This window comes from Eumetopias jubatus, unplaced genomic scaffold (assembly GCF_037043125.1).
Source record: "Eumetopias jubatus isolate StellerSeaLion01/CBP00866 unplaced genomic scaffold, mEumJub1_p1.0 scaffold_1, whole genome shotgun sequence".
NCBI lineage: Eukaryota > Metazoa > Chordata > Mammalia > Carnivora > Otariidae > Eumetopias > Eumetopias jubatus.
Window position 1 is genome coordinate 140,750,117 of NW_028274807.1, and position 26,691 is coordinate 140,776,807.

The 26,691-nt window shown below is 43.3% G+C and overlaps 1 protein-coding gene across 2 annotated transcripts; it reads right to left on the reverse strand.

The window, feature by feature from the left end:
* Window positions 1–19,826: 19,826 nt before the first annotated feature.
* Window positions 19,827–26,422, reverse strand: EOMES (eomesodermin). Of its 2 annotated transcripts, none has more exons than XM_028099226.2 (6): window positions 25,143–26,422; window positions 23,988–24,142; window positions 23,219–23,340; window positions 22,621–22,779; window positions 22,468–22,529; window positions 19,827–21,640 (listed from the first exon to the last, which is right to left on the reverse strand). In XM_028099226.2, the coding sequence occupies exons 1-6, from the start codon at window positions 26,024–26,026 to the stop codon at window positions 20,959–20,961; spliced, it is 2,064 nt and encodes a 687-aa protein (XP_027955027.1). In that variant the 5' UTR covers window positions 26,027–26,422; the 3' UTR covers window positions 19,827–20,958. The 2 variants fall into 2 exon arrangements, with proteins under 2 accessions (XP_027955027.1, XP_027955026.1); XM_028099225.2 differs by having other exon boundaries at window positions 19,827–21,697.
* Between the last annotated feature and the right edge of the window lie 269 nt (window positions 26,423–26,691).

The window sequence follows — 26,691 nt, forward strand, 5'->3', positions numbered from 1 at the left end:
ATGTTTTATGTTGTACATTTGTTAAGACTCATTCAACTGCATACTTAAAATGTGTTCATTTTATTTATGTAAGTTTTACTCCAGTAGAGTTGGTTTAAAAAAAAAGAAACTTGAGAAATGTCAATAAATTGAAATGTAGGAATTTAGCTGAGTCTAGAATGAAGGTTAAAAAATATTTGAGACTGAGACAATCAGATACTTATAAGAAAATATGTAGCCTTAAATGCTTTTATCAGAAAAAAATTAAAAAATGAAAATAAATGAACTAAGTAGGTGTAAGACACTATGAATAGTATAAACCTCCAATCAAGAGAATTTAATAAAAAAATAAAATTAGGACTTAATTAAACAGAGAAAAACCAAACACTGATTAAGAAAAGTATCTAAAACTCTGAAAACCATGGGAAAACAGAGAACAAATAAAAATTCACAACATTAGAAATTATTAAAAAAACCTATAAGCACAGGCATATCTGAATATAAAATGGCTATAAAAGAATACTGAAAGAATTGAATGATTTTTAGCAGAACATCACTAGAATTAACCCAAAGAGAGGTAGACATTTTGAAGAAATTTTTAAAAAAATAACATACAAATATGCTGGTTGGTAAACATCCAGTACCTCCCAGATTCCCCCAACTGCCACAGCCTCTTCCCTAGGAACCCCCTAGAAACCCTCTAACACACACACACACACACACACACACACACACACAATCCATCAATCAACTGGTTAATTGTTAGCACAGTGGTGGGCCACCAGCTCTAAAACTGTTGTCCATCTAATTGGTCAGCACCTACCTTACCATATTATACTACTTGCAGGAGAACACCCTTATAATAACAATCTGAACCTAGAATCTAATTCCATTTCATATATAAGAACAAAAATAACATTACCCTGATACGAAAACCAGATAAAGACTCCACTAAAAAAGAGAACTTACAGGCCAATATCCTTGATGAACACAGATGCAAAAATTCTCAAAAAATACTAGCAAACTGAATCCAATAATACATTAAAAAAATCATTCACCACGATCAAGTGGGATTTATTCCTGAGTTGCAAGGGTGGCTCAAATCAATCAACATGAAACATCATATTAATGAAGGAAAGGATAAGAACCATATGATCATTTCAATAGATGCAGTAAAATCATTTGACAAAGTACAACATCCATTCATGATAAAAACCCTCAACAAAGTAGGGTTAGAGGGAACATACCTCAGCATAATGAAGGCCATACATGAAAAACCCACAGCTAACATCATCCTCAATGAGAGCTTTTCCTTTATGGTCAGGAACAAGACAGGGATGTCCACTCTCACCACTCTTATTTAACATAGTACTAGAAGTCCTAGCCACAGCAGTCAGACAACAAAAAGAATAAAAGGCATCCATATTGGTAAGGAAGAAGTAAAACTTTTACCATTTGCAGGTGATCTGATACTCTTTTTTTTTCTTTTCAACTCCACTCTAGGTTTATTCTTTTTTTATTTAAATTCAATTAATTAACATATAAATGTATTATTTGTTTCAGGGGTACAGGTCTGTGATTCAGATGATATGATATTCTATAGAGAAAACCCAAAAGACCACCAAAAAACTGCTAGAACTGATAAACGAATTCAGTAAAGTCACAGGATATAAACATACAGAAATCTGCTGCATTTCTATAAACCAATAAAGAAGCAGCAGAAAGAAATTTAGGAATCAGTCCCAGTTAAAATTGCACCAAAAACAATAGGATACCTAGGAATAAACCTAACCAAAGAGGTAAAAGACCTGTACTCTGAGAACAATATGACACCGATGAAAGAAATTCAAGATGACACAAAGAAATGGAAAGACATTCCATGCTCATGGATTGGAAGAACAAATATTGTTAAAATGTCTATACTACCCAAAGCAGTCTACACATTTAATGCAATCCCTATCAAAATACCACCAGCATTTTTCACAGAGCTAGAACAAACAATTCTAAAATGTGTATGGAACCACAAAAGACCCCAAAGAGCCAAAGCAACCTCAAAAAGAGAAGCAAAGCTGGAGGCATCACAATTTCAGACTTCAAGCTCTATTATAAAGCTGTAGTGATAAAAACAGTATGGTACTGGTACAAAAACAGACACATAGATCGATAGAACAGAATAGAAAGCCCAGAAATGAACCTACACTGTATGGTCAATTAATCTTCGACAAACAGGAAAGAATATCCAATGGAAAAAAGTCTCTTCAACAAATGGTGTTGGGGAAACTAGACAGCAACATGCAGAAGAATGAAACTGGACCACTTTCTTTATAACATTCACAAAAATAAACTCAAAATGGATGAAAGACCTAAATGTCTCACATTTAGGTCTTTCATCTACTGTCGGAGAACAACCTCTTTGACATTGGCCCTAGCAACTTCTTTCTGAATATGTCTCCTGAGACAAGGAAACAAAAGCAAAAATAAGCTATTGGGACTTCATCAAAATAAAAACTCCTGCACAGCAAAGGAAAGAGTCGACAAAACCAAAAGACAACCGGCAGAATAGGAGAAGATATTTGCAAATGACATATCAGATAAAGGGTTAGTATCCAAAATATATAAACTTTTAAAACTCAACACCCCAAAAATGAATAACCAAATTTAAAAATGGCAGAAGACACAAATAGACATTTCTCCAAAGGAGACATACAGATGACCAACAGACACATGAAAAGATGCTCAACCTCACTCATCACCAGGGAAATGCAAATCAAAACTACAATGAGATACCACCTCACACCTGTCAGAATGGTTAAAATCAACAACACAGGAAGCAACAGGTGTTGGCAAGGATGTGGGGAAAGGGGAACCCTCTTGCACCATTGGTGGGAATGCAAACTGGTGCAGGCACTGTGGAATATAGTATGGAGGTTCCTCAAAAAGTTAAAAAATAGAATTACCCTATGATCCAGCAATTGCAGTACCAGGCAGTTACCCAAAGAATACAAAAATACTAATTCAAAGGGGTACATGCAACCCCAGTGTTTATAGCAGCATTACCTACAATAGCCAAATTATGGAAACAGTCCAAGTGTCCTTCAACTGACGAATGGATAAAGAGTTTTAAATATATATGATGGAATATTACTGAGTCGTAAAAAAGGAGAATGTAATCTTGCCATTTGCAAGGACATGGATGGAGCTAGAAAGTATTATGCCAAGTGAAATAAGTCAGTTAAAGACAAATACCGTATGATTTCACTCATATGCGGAATTTAAGAAACAAAACAAAGGAGCAAAGTGGGGGAAAAGCAAGAGAGAGAGAGAGGCAAACCAAGAGACAGACTCTCAATTATAGAGAACAAACTGGTGGTTTCCAGAGGGGAGGGAAGAGGTGGGCGGATGTATTAAATGGGTGATTGGGATTCAGGAGTGCACTTGCTGTGATGAGCACTGGGTGTTAAATGAAAGTATTGAATCACTATATTGTATACCTGAAACTAATACATGTTAACTTACATGTATGTTAACTAACTGGAATTTAAATAAAAACTTAAACAGAAAAGAAAATACTAGAGGTGCCTGGGTGGCTCAGTCTGTTAAGCATCTGCCTCGGCTCAGGTCATGATCCCCCAGTCAGTCATGGGATCCAGCTTGAGTTGGGCTCCCTGCTCGGCAGGGGAGTCTGCTTTTCCCTCTCCCTCTGCCCCTCCTCCCGCTTGTGCTCTCCCTCTCTCACTCTCTCTCTCAAATAAATAAATAAAATCATTTTAAAAATTTATTTTTATTTATTTATTTGAGAGAGAGAGCAGAAGCAGGGGGGAGAGGGAGAAGCAGGCTTCCCACTGAGCAGGGAGCCCAACATGGGGCTCGATCCCAGGACTACGGGATCATGACCTGAGCCAAAGGCAGATGCGCAACCTACTGAGCCGCACAGGTGCCCCTAAATAAATAAAATCTTTTAAAAAAAGAAAAGAAAAGAAAATACTAAATTCACAAATGCAAATAAAGCACAAGTATTATATAAAAACAAAAAACCCTCCCCAAATAGCATGGTTTTAATAATAACTGAATGTATAGAAATGCAACCATCATTTAAATAAACAGAAAATTATATTTTGTTTGGATCAAAATGTTACTAAGAGTTGTTTTTCATTTCAGCCTCATGATATTTGAATCACCAGCCCACCCACAAAAGTCAGTCTCCATTTTATATATATATATATATATATATATAGTCACGGAATTTCTATATGTAATTAAATACTTAACTACTCATATTTTCTAGTAGATTTGTACCCAAACACTTGTCAATATTCATATTATTTTATTATGAATTACTTTTTAAATGTCTCCTTTATATTTCAGGTGATCATACTTCAGAAAATTGTGACTATAGGCAGCTATACTATTTATGAATTTCATTTCAGAATAATAAAGGGGGTGCTATGGATTGAATTGTGTCCCTCCTCCCAAATTCATATGTTGGAGACTTAACCCTCAAAGTGATGGTATTTGGAAATGAGGCCTTTTGGGAGGGATTAGAGTGACAGGAAGTCAGGAGGTAGGGGCTGTCATGATGGGATTAGTGCCCCACAAGAAGAGACGCCAGAGATCCCAGCCTGTCCTCTCTCCCCACACACAGGCCCTGAGGAAGGGCCATGCGAGCTCACAGTGAGGGAGGGGATGGCCACCCACAAGCCCAGAGGAGAGGCCTCAGATTGAAACCCACCTTGCCAGCACCTTGGCCTCGGACTTCTAGCCTCCAGAACTATGAGAAATAAAGTTCTGTTGTTTAAGCCACCCAGTTTGTGGTATTTCATTATAATACCATGATCAGACTAATACAGGGGATGTTATGAAATGTTTTTAATGAAGGCGACAGAGCTTTAGGACTAATGGGATCAGAAGCACTGATTTCACACCCAAGCTATTCTGACAAGATACATATTCAAGGAGAAATTTTTCACTTTTTGAAACCTGACATCCACTCTCTTTGTAACAGCATCTAGTCTTTTTCAGGTGAATTTTCTTTACTCTAGTGCATTGTATCTGGATTACTTGACCTCCCAGTTGGAAAGTTGACATAGACCTATATCCTTTCATTGCCCTAATAATGTCAAGTGTAGACAAGAGACCCAAGTTCAGCCACTTGGAATTGCCTTCCATGACTTTGAACCTTGAAAACGCTATGTATAAATGGAAGAAAATATCAAGTAATGCCCTAGTGTCAAGCATAGTTCTTCAGGCTTTGTCAACCCCTTTTCAATAAATTCTCCCTTTGGCTTAAGGAGACATTGTTTTAGAGATCCTACCTAAAGTAGTAAGAACAGAAAACAAAATAAATATTATGTATAGTGGAAAAAAAGATACAAGATCTCCTTTATTTGTTGATGGCATGATAACTATCTAGAAACGCTAAGAAACTTTATTATATAGTTCTGGTTTAAACTAGAGAGTTGGGTAAAAGAGCTGAATACAAGTTATATAAGGAAAAATCAAGAGCTTTTAAAATATCATTAATAAACTTTAAAATGAAAAATAAAAAACTTCCTCATTCATGATTAATCCATATAATACATAGGAACAAGCTTTGACAACAAATTAGGATCTATCAAAGAAAAGCAACATATTTATTTTATTTTATTATGTTATGTTAATCACCATATATTACATCATTAGTTTTTGATGTAGTGTTCCATGATTCATTGTTTGCATATAACACCCAGTGCTCCATTCAGTACGTGCCCTCTTTAATACCCATCACCAGGCTAACCCATCCCCCCACCCCCTCCCCTCTAGAACCCTCGGTTTGTTTCTCAGAGTCCATGGTCTCACATGGTTCGTCTCCCCCTCCGATTCCCCCCCCTTCATTTTTCCCTTCCTGCTATCTTCTTCTTCTTCTTCTTCTTCTTTTTTTAACATATGACATATTATTTGTTTCAGAGGTACAGGTCTGTGATTCATCAGTCTTACACAATTCACAGCACTCACCATAGTACATACCCTCCCCAATGTCTATCACCCAGCCACCCCATCCCTCTCATCCCCCACCACTCCAGCAACCCTCAGTTTGTTTCCTGAGATTAAGAATTCCTCATATCAGTGAGACCATATGATACATGTCTTTCTCCAATTGATTTATTTCGCTCAGCATAATACCCTCCAGTTCCATCCACGTCATTGCAAATGGCAAGCTTTCATTCCTTTTGATGGCTGCATAATATTCCATTGTGTGTGTGTGTGTGTGTGTGTGTGTGTGTGTGTGTGTATCAATATATACATTGTGTGTGTATATATATATATATATATATATATATATATATATATATACACACACACCACATCTTCTTTATCCATTCATCTGTCAATGGACATCTTGGCTCTTTCCATAGTTTGGCTATTGTGGACATTGCTGCTATAAGCATCAGGGTGCACGTACCCCTTTGGATCCTTACATCTGTATCTTTGGGGTAAAATACCCAGTTGTGCAATTGCTGGTCCATAGGGCAGCTCTGTTTTCAATTTTTGAGGAACCTCCATACTGTTTTCCAGAGTGGTTGCACCAGCTTGCATTCCCACCAACAGTGTAGGAGGGTTCCCCTTTCTCCGCATCCCCGCCAACATCTGTCGTTTCCTGACTTGTTAATTTTAGCCATTCTGACTGGTGTGAGGTGGTATCTCATTGAGGTTTTGATTTGGATTTCCCTGATGCCGAGTGATGTTGAGAAGCATAACATATTTTTAAAAGATATAAAATAAGACTTCAGTAAGTAGACATACCATCCTGGCTAGAAAGGCTTAATATCTCAAATTTGATCCAAATTAATATAACTAAAAATCACAACCCATTTTTTTTTCCCTGAGTGAGGACAAAGGTGTAAAACTTTTAGAGATTAATATCTCCCCCATTCCATGGCTTGTCTTTTTTTCTCTTAACAATGCCTTTCAAAGAGCAGAAGTTCTTATTTTGATAAAGTCCAATGTATCAGTATTTTCTTCTAAGAATAGTACATTTGATGTCAGACCTTAGAAGTCTTTGCTTGACCAAGATCACAAAGCTTTTCTCCTACATTTTCTTCTATTAATGCTATATACTAGGTTTTACAGTTAATCTATTATCCATTATGACCAGATATTTGAATACAATGTGAAGCATAGATTGCATATTATCCAAGTATCCTAGAAACTTTTATTAAGAAGACTACCCTTCCTCCATTGAACTGTTTTGCACTGTTGTTGAAAGTCAGGTATCAGTTATGAGGGTCTCTATTTAGACAACTACTGAGTTCCACTGGTCTATTTGTCTAGCTAGATATATCTAGCTAGATATATATATATATATATATATATATATATATATATATATACTGTCTTGGTTAGTGCAGTTTTATAATAAATCACTCACTCTGTCTCTCAAATAAATACATAAAATCTTTAAAATTTTTTTAACCTGTGTTTGTCTTTATATTTAAAGTGAGCATCTTATAGGCAGCATATAGTTATGTCCTGCTTTTTATTTATTTATTTTTTTTAAAAAGATTGTATTTATTTATTTGTCAGAGAGAGAGAGAGAGACCACAAGCAGGGGGAGCAGCAGGCAGAGGGAGAAGCAGGCTCCCTGCTGAGCAAGGAGCCCGATGTGGGGCTCAATCCCAGGACCCAGGATCACAACCTGAGTCAAAGGCAGACGCTTAACCGATTGAGTCATCCAGGCATCCCTATGTCCTGCTTTTTAATCTAAGATGACAATCTCTGAATTTTAATTGGTGTGGTTAAACCATTTACATTTAATGTGATTACTGATATTTTGGGTTTAAATCTACCACATTGTTGTTTTCTATTTGTCCAATCTGTTCTTTGTTTCCTTTTTCTTCTTTTTCTGCCTTCTTTGGATTAATGAAATACTTTTTATGACTCCATTTTATCTCCTTTGTTGGCTTATTAGCTGTAATTCTTTATTGTGTTATTTTAATGGTTGCTTTAGGATTTTTAGTAAACATCTTTAACTTATCACAGTTTACCTTCAAGTGATACTATATCACTTGTACAGAGTAAGAACTCATAATAATATACTTCCAGGGGCGCCTGGGTGGCTCAGACGGTTAAACGTCTGCCTTTGGCTCAGGTCATGATCCCAGAGTCCTGGGATCGAGCCCCACATCAGGCTCCCTGCTCAGCGGGAAGCCTGCTTCTCCCTCTCCCACTCCCCCTGCTCGTGTTCCCTCTCTCGCTGTCTCTCTCTCTCTGTCAAATAAATAAAATCTTTTAAAAAAATAATATACTCCCATTTCCTTCCTCCCAGCTTTTGTGCTATAATCATATATTTTACTTCTATATATGTTATAAATATAGCAATATCTTATTTTCACTTTAAACAGTTGATTTTCTTTTAAAGACCCTTTGAAAATAAGAAAACAAGTCTTTTATATTTACCCAGGTAGTTACCATTCCCAAGGCTCTTAATTCCTTTATGTAGTTCCCAGATTTCAATCTGGTATCATTTTCCTTCTACCCAAAGCATTTCTTTCTTTTTTTTTTTCTTTTAAGATTATTTATTTATTTATTTATTTATTTATTTATTTATTTATTTGACAGCGAGCAGAGAGCACCAGCAGGCAGAACAGCAGACAGAGGGAGAGGGAGAAGCAGACTTCCCACTGAGCAGCAAGCCCAATGAGGGGCTTGATCCCAGGACCCTGGGAAAATGACCCACGAGGAAGGCAGACACTTAACCAACTGAACCACCCAGGCACCCTGTGAAGCATTTCTTCAACATTTCTTATAGTGCAGGTCTGCTAGCAATGAATTCTCTCAGCTTCCATGTGTCTGAAAAAGTTTTCATGTCACCTTTGTTTTTGAAAGATATTTTCATTGGGTATAGAATTCTAGGTTAACGGTTTTATTCTTTCTGTACCCTAAAAATGTTTCACTGTCATCTAGTATACTTACTTTCTGCTGTCATTCTAATTTTTGTTCCTTTGTACATAATGTATCATTTTTCCCTCCCAGCGACTTTTGCATTTTCCTTGTTATCACCAGTTTTAAGCAATTTGATTAACATGAGCCTTTTTGTTGTTTTCTTCATGTTTCTTGTGGATTGGCTTCATTGAGGTATTTGGATTGGTGTATTTATAATTTTCATTGAAATTGAAAATTTTTGACAAGTTTTTCTTATTTTTTCTGTGCCATTCTCTTTTGTGTACTGCAATTACATGTAAATGAGGTTGTTTGAAATTTTCCACAGCTCACTAAAGCTCTATTCCTTTTTTTTTTTGATATTTTTTTAAAATTTCAGTTTTATTGAGGTATAATTGACGTATAAAATTATAAGATATTTAAAGTATGCATTGTGGTGATTTGATGTGCATGTACATTGTGAAAGAACCCCCCGCCATCAAGTTAGTTAACATTTCCATCAACTTTGGATGTGTGTGAGAACATTAAAGTTCTACTCTCTTAGCAAATTTTAATTATACAATACAGCACAGCATTATCAGCTATAGTCACCATGTTTTACATTGGATGCTCAGAACTTATTCATCTTACAGCTGAAAGTTTGCATCCTCTTATAAACCTCTTTGTATATTTCCCTTACCTGCCAGCCTCGGGCAACCCACTTTCTACTCTCTGATTCTATGAGATTGACTTTTTCTTTTTTCTTTTCTTTCCTTTCCTTTCCTTTCCTTTCCTTTCCTTTCCTTTTCCTTATTCTCTTTTCTTTTCTTCTCTTCTTTCTCTTCTCTTTCTTTTTTGTTTTAGATTCCACATTTAAGTGATATCATGCAGTATTTGTCTTTCTCTGTCTGGCTTATTTCATTTAGCATAATGTCTTCCAGGTCCATCCATGTTGTCACAAATGGCAGGATTTCCTTTTTTCTCACAGCAGAATAATATTCCAGTCTGTGTGTGTGTGTGTGTGTGTGTGTGTGTGTGTGTGTGTGTGATACCATGTTTACTCATTTTTTTGTTAATGGACACTTAGGTTGTTTCCATGTCTTGGCTATTGTGAATAATGCTGCAATGAACATGAGGGTGTAGATATCACTTTGATATCTTATTTTCAGATACAAATGCTTTTTTACTTTTTTTTGAAAAATGTCTTTTCAAATCTTTGACTATTTTAAAATAGAGTTATTTATCTTTTTTATTACTGAGTTGTAAGTTTTCTTTGTATATTTTGAATACCAGACTCTTTTTTTTATTATTATTACATTCAATTAGCCAACATATAGTACATGATTAGTTTTTGATGTAGTGTTCAACGATTCATTCTTTTTAGCTTCTTGAACATATGGAATATAATTATAATAACTATTATTGTCTAGTAATTCTATCATCTGTGTCATTTTGTGTTGGTTTTGATATTTTTTTCCTCCTTCTTCTGGGTCATATTTTTCTGCTTCTTTTATGTCTGGTAATTTTGATTGGATGCCACCAATTTTTACTTTTTTCTTATTATGTTCTGGTTGTTATTTTTTATTACTATAAATATAGTTGAGCTTTCTTCTGGGTTGTAGTTAAGTTTCAACTTTTACTTTTTGGTTGTATTAGATGAGACTGAAGCAGCATTTAGCCTAGGGCTAGTTTAACCCACTACTAAGACAGGACCCTTTTGAGTACTCTTCCTAATACCTCATGAATCATGAAGTTTTGTACTCCAGCTAGCGGGAACAGGAAATACCCTAGTCAGAGGGAATGCTGGGGGCCAGTAGTTCTCACCTGGGGGCAATACTGCCCTACAAAGATATTTGGCAATGTCTGGAGACTTTTGGTTTTCACAACTCAGAAGCGGGGGTTGTTTTTGCTGACATTTAGTTGGGAAAAGCCAGGATGTCATTAAACATCCTATAATGCAGCCCCTAAAGAAAGAAGTATCTGTCCCAAAATAGTGTTGAGGCTGAGAAACCCTGCCTAATCCTCTTGGGTGATTTTTCCCTGGGCTTTAGGGAGTTTCTTCACATGCATGTTCTGATCAGCACTCTGAGAGTTCAGAGGAACCCAACTCAGTTCTTGGGTATTTCTTTGTGTAGCATTCTCCTTTCTGGAACTCTGCCCTGAGAACTCTAGCCATCCTGGGCTCTCAGCCTCACAACTCTGTTTCCTCAACTCCAGGAGACTGCTGGGCTTTGTCTGAGCCCCCAACCGAACCCTGAACTGCAGTTTGGAAGCTCTTCAGGCAGTAAGTTGGAGCAATGCTAGGGCTCTCCTCATTTGTTTCTTTTCTTTAACAAATGCTTATCCTACATTGCCTGATGTTCAATGTCCTGGAAGACATTTTTTTCTTACATTTTGTTTGGTTTTAGTTAAAAAAAATTTTTCCCAGCCATAAGAATAAATCATATCCCTGTTACTCCATTTTGTCTTGAAGCAGAAGCCCTGCTTTCGACATTTTTGAGATTCAGTTAGAATTAAATCTAGATCAGGGGGCAAAAGCTACCTGTTCCATAGCTGAATCTTTCTCGAGAGTGTTTGGTGTTTACAAATAAGTTGTCAATCCTGAAAAATAACGGAGTTTTCATATAAAAATCCAGATTTCCAGCTATTCTTGAAACATCTTTTCTGGAACTATCTCAAATCAACTGTAGTGTATTTAGAATCTAACTTTTAGCAGTCAAGGCTTTGGAGGTGAATTGGTGGGGGTAAGACCTGGGCTGCACATCTTCATTGCTCCCAGTTTCACTCTCCATTCTTCTCCATCCCTTCCTGTGTCCAGGAGGTTGACCTCTATAAGTGCATCAAAAGATTTCCTGGCTCTCTGGTTTCTCACTGGGGTCAGCCTATCAGGGACACTGGCAAGGGATTAGTGCGGGAAGAGGCAGGATGAGAGTCTGGCTTCCTCTTTGCTAGCTTGGTCAAGTCCTTCTTTGAAAGGCTGCAGCTTTTGACAAATGGCCTTATCACACTGTTCTCTCTCTCTGGGTTCCAGTGACCCTGCCTAAGTATAAGGGGGCTAGGAAACATAGAGAAACCAATGGAATACTTAATGAATACTATTGCCCTGACTATAGAGACTCCTGCAGGAACATTTCTTTCTCAGTGACAAGCTAAATTCTCTTTGCTGACAGGGACAGAGTAGTGGGAAGGAGTTATTTAAGGCGTCCACCTCCAGATTAAGATTTAATTGTATTCCTAGAGATTCCCTTCTGTTTATGTTCTGTCTTTCAGAAGGGTGTTTCATCAATATGACTAGGATCACCTCCCTCAGTCTAGTCTATTTACACAATCTGTTTTGACAGCTCTGAGCAGAAGAGTCCCTAAAGGAAATATTAGATATCACCATACCATTCTATTCTAATCATATTTTATGTTCTGTAATCTCAGCTTAATGATATTCTGCTCTGGAGCACAAATACACACTCATGTATGTGGAAACAGGCATGCACATGAATTTTTGTACACGACCTCAATTCATGTTTCTCTGTGCTTTTCTGCAGCAGCTATGTGGTCTCTATCTGCAGCCTTCTAAATATTTAGTGATGAGACTGTCTAATTAGTTGATTCATTAAATCAACAATCACCTTTTTTTTTGCACAGGAAAAAGCTGGAATCCTGGAAGAAGTAAAATGCCAAAGAATATTCTTGGATTTTAGATTTATAAGATAAAGATAAAACCTGCCTGCCAAGATTAAGAATACCAGCAAATATGTAGGATACAAGACATAGGTTCTGTGGATTCACTACCCCAGAGTTGAGTATAGGTCAAAGTGCAAGAAGAAATAGACATAACTTCATGACAGGCTTAGATTTTTTTTTTTTTAAGATTTATTTATTTATTTTAGAGAGAGAAACACAGTATGAGCGGGAGGAGGCAGATGGGGAGGAAAAGAGGGAGAGAATCTCAAGCAGACTCCGCAGTGAGCATGGAAGCTGACCCGGGGCTTGATCCCAGGACACTGAGATCATGACCTGAGTCACCCAAGAGTCGATGCTTAACCGACTGCGCCACCCAGGTGCCCCTTAGAAAAAAATAAAGAAGCAGAAAGATTAATTATTAATTATTGATCCATTTAGATCTTAAATCTTGTTCATTCCCTGAAAAGCAACAAAAACAATAATAAAAACTATGCTTTAGAATGTAATGTTTTCATGACTATTTTACAGGCCCCTGAAATGTTTTGTTTAAAACATAGGGTCCAACTCACGGTATGCTGCAGAGCTAATGGAGTCCTCAGGGGCCGTGGCCCACCCGGGAACACTGTGGCTCTCGGCTCTGCCTCTGTGTGATGTGGGATGGACAGAGCCAGAGCAGTGTCCGAGGTGCCTCCCCACTCTCCGGTTCAGTGACTCGGGGACTGATGATTGGTTTGGGGACTTAAGAAGAAGTCCTATTTAACAGAAGTCCATGTTCTCAGGGCATTAAAATTGGACATTACAAAAAGAAAGGGGGACAATCACAGAGTGATATAGCCTTCCTGGTGGCCTGTGGAATAGGCTCCAATTCTGTATCTGGGATGGGGAAGGGGGTAGGATCATAGCAACAGCATCTGCATGTTAAAATCTACCCTTGATCTTTTTAGAATCACTATGATATTCTCAGTCACCGAGTCCATCTCAGTTTCAGAAGTTCTGGGCTGTGAATTGTGGGTAGTACCCTGACAGTCCCACGACTCTCCCCGACTCTTCCCTTCCTTAGATCTCCTCCTCAAACCTTCCTTTCACTCCAGACTAAGTGGTAGAAACCACTTCTCTTTACTTGTCATGGATGAAATCATCATCTCCCTAGAACAACCATCAAGTTATTCAATAGTCCTTTTTTATCACGTACAATCTGCATATGATGCTTCACCTTATCAATTCTTGAAATATACCTGTAAGGGGATTAGGAGATTGATAATTTGTCCTGGGAGCACAAAAGCAAATAGAAACATATTTTATCACTTTGTTATGCGCTGGTTTCATGTGATTTCTTAGCAATTTGTGTGTAGCAAACTGTTTCAGTAAATGTGTATCATCTGCTAAATCTTACCAATTCATGCACTTTGTCCACTTTCTCATTCAATTTTCTATGGCCCATGTTCCCCAGAGGGCCATAGTTGTTTTCTTGTGATGATACAGAAAGACCAGAGATCTTGGCTTTTTGGTTTACTCCATTTATCACATTTAAAGTGTCATTGAGAATCACTGCCCTGAAGAGACACTTGCACCCCCACGTTCATTGCAGTATCATTCACAATATCTAAAACATGGAAATAACCTAAGTGTACATTGATAGATGAATGGATAATAAAAACTGACATATATATATGTATATACATATATATATTTAAAAAAGAAGAAAATCTTGCCTTCTATGACAACATGGATTGACCTAGAGGGTGTTATCTTAAGTGAAATAAGTCAGACAAAGACAAATACTGTATGATCTCACTTATATGTGGAACCTAAACAAGCCAAACTCATAGAAATAGAGAATAAAATGTTGTCTGCCAGGCGCTGGTGGCAGGGGCATAAGGAAAATGGGGAGATGTTGGTCAAAGGGTGGAAGAGTATAAAGGGTCCAGTTATAAGATGAGTAAGTCCTGAGGATCTAATATGGCAGCATGGTGACCATAGTTAACAATACTGTATTACATACTTGAAAGTTGCTAAGAGAGTAGATCTTAAATGTTCTCACCACATACAAACAAGTGGTTATTGCTTGATGTGATGGAAGTGTTAACTAACCTTATTGTGATAATCATTTCACAAAATATACATGTATTAAATCATTAGGTTGTACCCCTTAAACTTACACAATATTATATGTCAATTATATCCCAAAATATGGGGAAATATATGTTAAAAAAAGTGTCATTGAGTTAAACTTTCTCATGTATATGTAATTGATAATAACAGATGTACTGGAATTTATTTACTTTGTGAAACCCTTAATGAAATAATGGATCTAGTGGACAATCATCAATGGACAATGGCATGCCCCAAGGAGAGACAAGCCAGACATCACGAACCTCCTGATGGAATATTATTACCCATGAAATATTGTTGCCAAAATATAGAACTTGAATCAGATCAAGTTTTCATATGTAATTACCACTTTACTGGAAATACAAGGGTCAGAGGATCAGGTTATCACCATGGGGATGCAATCAGCAAAATACAGGCCAAGGAGAAAAGGGTATGGGGTAAGTGGACCTCCAGGAGAGAAAGTTTACTTTTCCTTTGAGCCGTTAAAAGGGGAAATTCGGTCGCCCTCAAGGTCAGCGTCCCCATCTTGTTAAAAAAAAAAAAGTTCCTAACTTCAGGCGGTATTCAGTTTCGGGCGGGTGGGAACCTGGAAAATTAGACAGAATGAATGCTCAGACTTCTGCAACATACTGTAAGGAAAAAATAAAAGAGGAGAGCAAGGGGAAGATGTCTTGAATGAGAGAATTACGTGACACAACAACCAGATGTGTGGGACTTGTGTGGCTCCTGACTCAAATGAACCAACTGTAAAAAACAAAACAAAACAAAACAAAACAAAAAAACAGAAGAACAAAAACAAAAACTTTGAGACAATAAGGGAAACATCTGGATATTTCACGATATTAAGAAGTTATTGTTAATTCTGTAGGTGTGATAAATTATGAATATATATACATATTTTGAAGAATCCTTATGTTTTAGGTCTGAGTATGGAAATAATTGTGGATTAGATGTCAGGATTGCTGGGATTTGTGGATGAGGTGGGGGTTATAGGAGGAAACAAGAGCACCCATGAGTTGATGATTGTTGTAGCTGGAAGACAGATAAATGAGGGTCCACTGCTCTTTACTTTGGTGTATGTTTGAAATTTTCCGTAATTTTTTGAACGAATAAAGAATCTTTCATTTGCCAATGCATTTGAGCTTACCATCACATATCATGTATAAAATCCGTAATTAGTAATGCCTACTAAAACTTGGAGCTACGCAACGGTTTCCAAAGCAGTTCATTTACAATCTCATTTCTTCCTCCTGGGTACTACTGGGCGAGGTCGGTGTTGTACCACTTCGCAGAAATGAATGAAGCTCAAGGAAGCCCAGGGCAATTGCTGCCTTGAAGCCACCGGCCAGAACTAGAACGTAGAGTCTTAGAAATTCCACATTCTGGGCTCCTCCCCTAACACCAAGAAGCTTTAAAAGGGAAGAGTGGGAGCGGGATAGAGAAAATAACTGTTTACAGAACGCTCCAGGACCTGACAAAACAGCGACTTCGGGAGTGGAAGTCCTGGGCGGCTGGGCCGATACTCGCCGTGGCCACCAGATGGCGAAGGCTGCTCGCAGCCCAGGGGAGAACCGCGCCGGGCGCGGAAACGGCAGGGAGACCCAAGGCCAAGGGCAAGGCGCTCCGACACTCCGCGGAAAGCTGAGCCGAGCCTAAAGTTAAAGAAGTTGCTGCGCGAGTCCTGCTGCCTCCACAAGCTTATAGAAGCAAGTTTAAGACTTTTTAAGGAGACCCGAAGGTGGGGAGATTAAAGTGGAGGGTGCACACCTTGCTGCCTAAAATAAGCACTAACTCGCGCTTCGGGGTGGGTCAGGGATCCCTCAGAAGCCCAGAAACTTTGGGGACCGTTGCTGAGGGCCTGCTCCGTAGGTGGCTCTGCTAAATCCTTCGCCTGGAGAACTCGACGCTCTTCTTTGGCGAAGCGCAAAGGACTACTAGGGCCGAAGGAGAAAAGGGTATGGGGTAAATGCACCTTCAGGAGAGAAAGTTTACTTTTCCTTTAAGCCGTTAAAAGGGGAAATTCAGTGGCCCTCAAGGTCAGCGACCCCGTCTTGTTAAAAAAAAAAAAATGTTCGTAACTTCAGGCGGTATTCAGTTTCACACTGGGTGGGAACCCCAAGTGTGTGCGCTGGGCGCAGGCCTCGTCCTCTACCCAGACGAGGATAGGCGCAGGTCGACAGATTGCGCGGGTTTGAATCCACCCGGGCCGGAGCTTGCGTACTCGAAAGCCTAAAAAACTTGAGGAATGGGGCACGGAGGAGATGGGGATTTCAAAGAAAGGGACTCAATCGGGCTCACCAACAGTTTCGCAAATTGTCTTTAAAAAGCGCCTCCTGGTGACGCCGAAATCTCCGCAAGGTGAAAGCCCAACTTTTGGAGTCGGCGTGCAGCTTAGTGGGGAACATCGCGGGGCGAACGTGAAAAAAAGGAAGGATGCAGCCAGCATCCAGGCGAGTGGAAAACGAGTGATTCTAATTTCTCTCCCTACTGGAGGCTCAATTTCGATTAAAATCAAGGGCATGCGGGAACGTTTTTACTCCGGTGCGTTTCCGTGACACCTGCAAATTTTTACCAGAATCGCATCATCACCCCCCTCCCCCCGACACACACACACACACACACACACTTATTTGGTTCAGAAAGAAGGAAGAGACTGCAGAGGAAAAGGGAAGACTGTGAGTCTGCCTTTACCTCCAGGTTTAAAGCTAATCAAAGGTGTCCGTAGAAGGACGCTAGGACCAAAAGCTGATCTGGAGCTTGAAACTCTCCATTACGGAGTTGGGAGATGCTCTGCTGCAGAATCCAAGCGGGCTCCAAACCCGGCCCTAGTTCACAGTTGGCGCGCTGGTATGCAGCTTTCCCCATCGCCTACTTCTTTTCGTATCCTTCCAGCCTTTCCCAGTGGCCGGCTCCCCAGCCCACCCCGAGGACAGCTACCCCAGGTCCCAGCAATTCGCAGCTTCGGCACCCAGGAGGAGGAATCCTGGGACTAAGGGGAGCGAACTTGGGCCGGGGAGTGGAGGGAAGCCCCGCCCCAAGGTCTTCCCAAAGCAGAAAAGACGTCCGGGAGCTACGCGGGAGCTTTTTTTTTTTTTTTTTTTCATTTGCCTTAAAAAAGAAAAAAGAAAACTCGAACAACCAAAAAAAAAAAAAAAAGGCTATGTAAAGGACAGCGTGGAAAATGGCAAACAACAGCCTTTCCAACTCAGAGTCAGGTCCTTTTTGCACTTCGTTTTCCTCTGGGCTTTCGTTGCGGTTTATTCGCTTTACTGTGTGCTTTTGTTTGGAGCAGGAACGGAGGTGAAGCGAATCCCGGCGGAGCAGCAGACCCCCAAGCCGGGGTCTCCACCCTGCGCCGGGAACGCCGCCTGAGCGGGTGCAAACGCGGGGACCCTGGCAGAGAATGTAAACAAACGGGGCGCCGAGCCCTTGATCATTATTTAAATAGAGGTTTGTTTATCAGTGTCATCCTAGGAGGATTAATTAGATACATCTCTTCACAATTTGGTGTCTGACACTCCATCTTAGGAATGCCTTATCACAAGGTGTTAATTGGGGCCACTCAGCCACTTACGTTTCTATTAAACACTGTGAGGGACTTTTCACAAGTACCAGGTTCTTTTTACTGTACGGTGCAAAAATATACAGGACTCGAAATAGACTGGGGCCAGAGTCTGCTTTATCCCGGCGGTGATTGTCATTTGCGGGCTTTCTAGAGGCCAGAGCACTGTTTCGAAATTCCGTCGCTGCTCCCAGTACGTTATAGTCCCTGGGGGGAGGGGGGGCGCTGACCAGGTTAGGGGGGCCGCGAGTCCTCCCGCCAGAGTCTGAATCTGTCATCCATAATAAATATACATAAACCAGATTTCAAGCTTTCGCTTCTAGCGTCGTAAAATTCCGGGCGGCTTTGACAAAGCTTTTTGAACAGGCACGGTCATAGACTTGGGGCTAGAGTCGGGGCCACCAAGGTCACGGGCGGCGCGGGAAGAGCTCCGGCCCAGGAAGGGTACAGGGAATGGGAAACTGGAGAGAGGCTCCTGGCGGCCTTAATTGGGCGCGGAAGAGGAGGAGGTCCCGGCTGATTGCTCGCCTCCCAGCAGCTAATCCTCTTAGCAGCTGCATTTCCGCGCCACGCAGTTTAGCAAAATGACCCTCCCGGCCAGACCTTTACCCCGGGAGGGTCAGGAAGGGGCTGGAAAGGTTTGCAAGCTGGGCCAGAAGCCGTCTGCTGATAAGCCTGGCGGGACGTCTGGCGGGGGTGGGGGGACAAAGGGCCCTCCGCCCCAGTCCTGGGTTTAACTTTTCGGCGGGCCTAGGGCTCAGCCAGGGGATGGGGTGGCCTTCGGCCTCTTGGGGAAGGAGAGCCAAATAAACGGAGCTAGACTCAGGGCGAACGGCTACCCGGCCGCTGTTTGCAGAGTGGACCTGCACGGGACGACTGGAATCCTCATTTGTAAGTGTCGCGCCCGCTCCTCGCCCGCGCCGCCGCCGCAGCGTCCCCAGCGTCCCTGGCCGAATTTGGCCGCCCGCGACGCGCCCCGGCCAGCAGCTACCGAGGCGAGCAGCCCGCGGCGGCGGGTGCGCTTGGGGGCTCCGTGTAGAAAAAAAAGCCGCAGGTTGGAGCAGAAGCTGAACTGTGGGCGGCCCGCTTCCCGCCGCACTGCAGGGACCAGTAACTCGTGGGCGCTCAAAGGGCCGCGGGGGTTCCCGGGGAGCCCACGTGGGTCCAGGGACGGGTGGACCCAAGAAAGCCTAGGAAAAAGCCCAGAGAACGAAGTGGTCACGGGCCGAGACAGGGCCCGGAATCCAAGGGCTGGGGGCCGAGGTTTTCCAGGCCGAGTTAAGCCTAGCAGAGGCAATCCTGCATCTCTGCAACCTCCCCTCTCCCCCACCCCCACCTCCACCGGCCCAATACCCATTGTCCAGACTTCCCAGTGGGGTGAGGAAATAAACCCATTCGTCTTCAAGAAAAAAAGAAGATAAACAAAAGCAACCCCACCCCCTCATGACTCAGTGTCCACTTACAGATTCTAGAACCTGGGGGTGGGGGTGGGGTGGTGATGGGGGGGGACACTTCATGCTGGAGAAGGGTGGAGAGGGAAGAAAAATAAGATCTTTAAAACAAAGATTACAACTCCAAACAGAAGACAGAGCTATGCCTGTTCCCTTAATGAACCACATTTATTAAAAATGACTAAGACTGTACATAAAAATCCAAGATCTCTTAAAAAGCCTATAGGAGCTGTGGCATCAGGTTTTAGTTTCTTCACATTACTGAGCTGGGTAGTGGGGATGGCAAAGAAAGAGGGTGAAATAGGGGAGTTTTCCTTACACATGTTTCAAGTTAGTACAGAGTAGCTGAATACATTCTTAACTATCTAAGAAGTAAACAGAATATTCCCCAATATCCGGGATGATGAGAGAACCTATCCCCCCCTGCCCTGCTGTCAGGTGATCTGTGAATTCTTGACAAAGCCAAAGCACCAATTTTCATCATCTCAGACACGTAAGGAGACTATTTGTACAATATATCCCACAGTATTCTACAGTGTATCTAAGCACACACAAAACTGTACACTTTAAAATTATCTCTCTTTTTTTCTTTTTTGGCCACTCCCTTCCCTGCCCTTCTCCTCTCCTGAGTCCTACTAGCCACCCCAGCCCACAGCAGAGGCCTAGCCTGTGACACAGTCCTGAACTAGGGCCAAACATGGCTTGATTCGAAAGCCTAGGAGGAATCAAAGTCAGGTAAAGCCAGCACCTTCACATAAGGTTTTTCTCACCTCCCAGGCCTAGCTATTTTTTGTCCCTAGCAGAAAGTGACAGCAAAAAGTCCCCTGTTGAAGCTTAAGGCCCAGCCCTTCTCTTCCAGAAGCAAAACACCTTGCCACTCCGGGATTCTCTTTGCTTACAGATTTACACATAGGAATGAGAACCAGATCTTTCAACTCATTGGCTAGCGCTCAGCACTCCGAATCTTCACAGCCCGATTCTCTGAATGTTTAGTGCCTCCAATAAATAAATCCAAAACCTTGAATAACCTTCGAATTTTTAAAACGCTTTAAAGTCCTTCATTAATTTTATTTAAAAAACAAAAAAATGCGAGGCTTGTTTCAGTTACCTGCAGCAATTAAAAAGCTTTGGCACCTTCTTTTAGAGGATTGCACAAAACGGGATGCATCAAGGTGGAATGCAAACGTCTTTTTGGCAAACCTAGGCAAAGAAGACAACAAAAAACACCACCAAGTCCATCTGCAAAAAGTTAGCTCATTTTGACGAAGTTAAAATAACTCTTTAGGGAGTTGTGTAAAAAGCATAATACCCCCCCATGCCTTTTGACGTGTCTTTACTGTACTCTTCAGAATTAATGTCCTCACACTTTATGGAGGGAGAATTTTCATTACTAGAGGTGCTGGGAGACAGCCGCCGTCGCTTACAAGCACTGGTGTATACCCCCGAATCGTTGGAATCCAGAGACTTGATGGAAGGGGGGGTCTCTATCCAAGAAGAGCTGATTTCTTCTTTGACTTTCTCCTTGGAGAGCTGATCCTCAGAGAACACAGGGGGGCTTGTTCTGGAGGTCCATGGGAGTCCAGCAGCCATCTTCCTCTGGTAAGAGCCTCGACCTCCCCACCCTGCCATGGCAGGGAAGGTTGGGTCAGGGTAATAGCCCAGGGCGTGGGACGTCTGGAGGGGCAAGGATTTAATACCATATGGGAGCAAGGTGCTGGAAGTATATTCAGACTCATAGGAACCGATGTCTAGTTTGTTGGTCCCAGGTTGCTGGACAGGCGTGACAAGCCACCGCTGGGGAGGGTTGACCACCTCTTCGTTCTGTTGGGGTGAAAGGAGCCCATTGGTCTGTGGCACGGTTCTCTCGCCATTATAATATCGGGCTTGAGGTAAAGTGTTGACAAAGGGCTCCGGGAAGAAGGACTGAACGCCGTACCGACCTCCAGGGACAATCTGATGGGATCTAGGAGAATCCGTGGGAGATGGAGTTAACCTGTCATTTTCTGAAGCGGTGTACATGCTACAATATAAAGAGAAACACTTAAAAAAAAAAAAACCCTAATGTTGTCCCCAAATAACCACCTCCCAGAAATCAAAAAGCCTCACATAGTGGGCTGTACTGGGAGCACTGGTCTGCTGGAGTGGAGGGATGGAGGTAGGAGATGAACTGGCCCATTTCAGCCCGACGCTTGGCTCATATGGAAAAAGTTTCTTCCCAAGCACTAAGTATTTAAACTATAAAAAAATCCACCTTTGCAAGTCCTAGAACTTGAAGAACAGTGCCACTCTCCTTTGTCAATGTCGGGGAAGGAATGCTGACTGTGGTATTAGAAATCCCACTTGTAAATGGCCTTGTGGGGCCTTGCTGTTTAATGTTGTGAAAATTACATCCTCTTAGTTTTAGGTTTTTCTTATGTAAAAAAAAATAATAATAATGATAATAAAAGAGGGGGAGTAATAATACCTATTCCTCAGAGGATAAAAAAGTTGGATCAAATGAAAAGGAAGGTATATAAATGCAGATTATGAAAATTTCAAATCTCCACTCAAATGTTAAAAAAAATAGCTCCTCATTTTTCAGCCCTTAACATTGCTTTAAAAATTAACAAACCCTTCCGTGAAAATTCTAAAGCAAGATTAGCCAAGGGGGGGGGGGAATGCAAAAATAAAAATAGCTGAGAATCCCAAACAAACGTGACGACTCGTCCTAGAATGTTCTCTGGGAAGTGTCTGGTTATGTATGTCCTGTTCAAAGATGACCATGCAAATACGAATAAAAGCTGCACTTACGAATCATAGTTGTCTCTGAAGCCTTTTGCAAAGGGGTTATGATCAATCTTTAGTTGAGTTATCTAGAGAGAGGGGAGAAAAACAGTCAGTCGTTGAGTGCTTTATCACGCTGGACCTAGCTGTAGAGATTCTTGGGCCGTTTGGGACACTCACATCGGTGTTTTGGTAGGCAGTCACCGCAATGAACTGCGTTTCCGAGAAGGTAAAGGTCTGAGTCTTTGAGGGCTCGTTCAGGTCCTCCACGCCATCCTCTGTCACCTCAACAATGTGCAGTCGAGGTTGGTACTTGTGTAAAGACTGCAACACTATCATCTGGAAATGGTACAGAAAAAGAGCTGCCAAATCCATAAAGTCTCTTAGAGGTAAATCTTGACAAACTACATGTTTTGGAATGGGACTCCTGCTTGTCGCCCACTGACAGTTACCTTTTTCTATAGCCATTTTTAAGATCTTCTCATTGCTGCTTTTGCAACTTAAAACCTAGCTGGCTGGCTATGCGTGTTTGACAAACACTCTTTCCTCTTAGTTTACTAAGTCCCCCAAAGACTTTAGTATTTCTTCTCCTAGTAGTCAACTCACTGTTTACTGAAGTCTAGTGAAAATGAGAGGTCAAAAGAAAAAAAAAAAAGGTTAGAACTAGGTGAGCAAACAGGTGACAACTGCAGATATTACAAATACAGCGAAGAGTATGGTAACTTGTTAGGAAAAGAGATCTATGGCCAGAAGCCACCCCCATCCTCTGTCACTCTACCTGGGTGTTGTTGTTATTTGCGCCTTTGTTATTGGTGAGTTTTAATTTCCCAAAGGAAATCTCCTGTCTCATCCAGTGGGAACCAGTATTAGGAGACTCTGGGTGAACATACATTTTGTTGCCTAAGAGAAAATGAAACAAAACACAAAACCCAAGCAGATAGGGCTGATTACACATGGACATAGGGGAGGGATGTCTGTTACATCTAGATTCAAGAGCTAGTCTTCAGGCACAAGTCTCCCCAGAGCTTGCTCTCCACCAGGACTCCAGTGACAGCCCTCCCAGGGCCCCTGTGCTTCCCGCCCTCCTTGAACAAGGCAATCATCTTAATGCTACCTCAAAATACATAAAAGGAGCTACCAGGAGATGTCTCTTGAAGGTCAATTTGGGGCCTCCTAAAGCTGGTAGGGCAGCATCTGATGGAAAGTGGTTGGGTTTTCATGGGGGGACTCAACCTTGGGGAAGGCTTTCTCAAGTGAAGGCTGGAGTGTCAGGAGCCCTTTCCACCCAGGAGAATTTAGTAGGAATTGGTGGGGGAGGGTGGGGAAGAGTAGGGTCACGGTTACAGTACCAAAGTTTATATTCCTACGCAAGAAGTCTGACTTGGCAATTCTCTCCCTCTCTCCCCCATTCCAACAATCAACACCAAGAAACTCATCCTAACACCTCTAAGCCCCAGATGAGGGGCAAGTGCTCGATTTAAATGGGGGTTGTCGGAGTCAGGAGTTCATCACCCACCCCTCCCTGCCTGGGCCTCCTCTCTCCTCACCCTGCATGTTATTGTCCGCTTTGCCGCAGGTCACCCACTTGCCCCCCTGGAACCGCCAGTGGTTGGGGTCTGCCAGCACCACCTCTACAAACACGTTGTAGTGGGCCGTGGGATTGAGTCCGTTTATGTTGAAGCTCAAAAAAGGAAACATGCGCCTGAATGAGGGAACAGAAGCAGGACACGCGGTTTGAGTCCGGGTACCTGAGAGCAGGCCCACACCAGACCAGGTTTGCCGGCCCCTGCGGCAGGTCAGAGTGGGACACTGAAAGGCCTACAGAAAGAACAGAATACCGGTCCACAAAGTGACCCCCCACTCTGCAAAATACTTGAGTTGTCAACTCTGGGAACATCTCTTTTCTGAAACAATTTGCCCCAAAGTAAGCATTTCCCCAATTGAGGTGCTACCGCACCCTCTCCCCACTCAAGTTCTTAATTTTTCTTCCAGGATGTGAAAAATCATTCGTTTTTCTACGTTTAAGTACCAGAGAACAACGTTCAGTTGTTCGGGTTAAAAATTTTAAATGGTACTCGTCAGGCTCAAAGTTCCCCTTGAGCGCCCCTCTCCCAGCACCCACCCCTCACGTTCCCCATTCGTACCCACTGTTAGCAGTCGGATGGGTATCAGAACTTTCTCAGGTCCCGAACCTCACCAGGTCTGGCTCCAGGGCCTGCCGAACCAACTACCCGCACCCAACTAACCCTCCGATGCCCATCTCCCCGAGGCGCCCCGTGGGGACTCTGGCGCCTAAAACTGCGGGAGCTCATCTACTGCGCTCAGGAAGCCAACCTTTGTGCCTTTCCCAACCCGGGGCTCCTCGCGGGTATGCAGGGACCAGCTCTGTATGCCGAGCGGGCGGATCTAGTAAATCCAGCTTTGTGGACAAGCCCCAATTAACATTTCCGCCTCCTTCTGGCCAGTCCAGGTGAGGGTGACGGGGGGCGGGGGGCGGGGGGGAGAAACAGCTGTAACATTAGCACCGTGCACAAATCGGTACGCGGACCGGGAGGGACACCGGACTGGAGATGCGCGCGGAAAAACACTCTCCAAACAAATCGCGGAGCGAATGGGCACAGCTCCCTCACGCCCGGCCTTCCCCAGGACCACACAGTCACTCAATTGTCATTCACCTCGGGGCCCCTCCGCGCTGCTCTCACCTGCCCTGTTTCGTAATGATCATCTCGGTTTGGTGGCGGTGGAATTTGAGCCACAGAGGCCGGTTGCACAGGTAGACGTGGGCACGAAAGCCGGAACCAGGAACCCCCAACGCCCCCAGTCCTCCGCAGGACCCCGCAGCTGCCGCCCCAGGGTACGGCCCATAGAGCGGAGCCCCCTGGCTGTACTGATAGGCCCCCGGGCCGCCTGCCCCGCCGCCGCCGCCCGCTCCCGCTCCGCTACTCGCGCCGGCTCCCGGGCCAAACTGTGCCCTCCCAGGTGGGCACACAGCCGCGGGGAAGCCGCCGGGGGGCAGCATGGAGCCGTAGGGGTAGCGCGCCCCGTTGGGAGCAGGGTACACGGATCCGTGGGGCGCCCCTGCCGCCGCCTGGTAGGGGAAGAGCGAGCAGGGCGCGGCCAGCTCGGAGCCCTGAGGCCCGGGGGACTGGAGGTAGTAGCGCTCGGAGCTCAGGCTGTCCATGGAGTAGCGTGCGGTGGCGGCGGCGGCGGCGGCGGCGGCCGCGGCGGCGGCAGCGGCTGAGGGCAGCTCCTCCTCCCCACAGGGGGAGCCCTTGCGGCCGTCCGGGGGCCCGGGCTTGGCCACTGCCACGGCGCTGGCGAAGGCGTCCCCGGCGTCGGCGTCACTGAGCATGGCCGCGGGGGCCCCCGCGCTGGCGGCCGTGGGTTCCCCGCTGCCACTCTCGCACGAGAGGCTGCCAGGGAACTTCTTGGGCGCTTTGTCTAAGTCCAGCCTCTGAGGAGAAGGGGCCGCGCCAGGGAGGTGGCCTGCGCTCCCGCTGCCTCCGCCTCGCGCCCTCTCCAGCGGGTAGAAGTGCGCGCCGGGCAGGTTCACGGAGCTCACCAAGAGCTGCTCCCCTAACTGCATGCTTTGCAAAGCGCAGACGGCAGCTGGCTGCTTCCTCTCCTTCCGCGGCCTTAATATAAAGGCAGGATGGGGGAGCCAGCGCCCTCTTCCGAGGGGAAGGTAACTTCCCCTACCTCCGGTGCTGGGGCTACCCACCTGGCCGCACGAGGGCCGCTAAGGCGCGCACGGGCGCGCCCGGAACCCAGCGTCCTTTCCGCGAGGAAAGCTCACTGAGTTTGAAGGCAGGAGGTGGAAATTGACCGAAAAGCACTCTCCTTTTCCCTTCCCGTCGTTCTTGCCTCTCTGGACCCCCGTCCTCCTCCACACTCACACCCAGGAAGAAGAGGATTTAGATCTCTGTCCCCATCCACCCACCAGCGCTAGACTTTCTGCCCTTCTCGACCGCCCAAGTGTGGGTCAAGTTGACCACTTGGAAACTTGCAGGCTGTCATTGGCTGCTTTATATATGTGCGGCCAGGGAGGGGCTTCGCGGCCCCACAGCCCGGGGACTCTCCTATTGGCTGATGGAGGTGACACTAATTCAATTAGGCATTTACTAATTGGATCATGTCGACTGCGACTTTCTTTTCCTTTAGTCTATTTTTTTTTTTTTTTTTTTTTTTAGACTCTGTCCTACTGTGAGCATCAATTCTGGTGTCCGTATTTTGCTGGAGTTTAGGGGAACA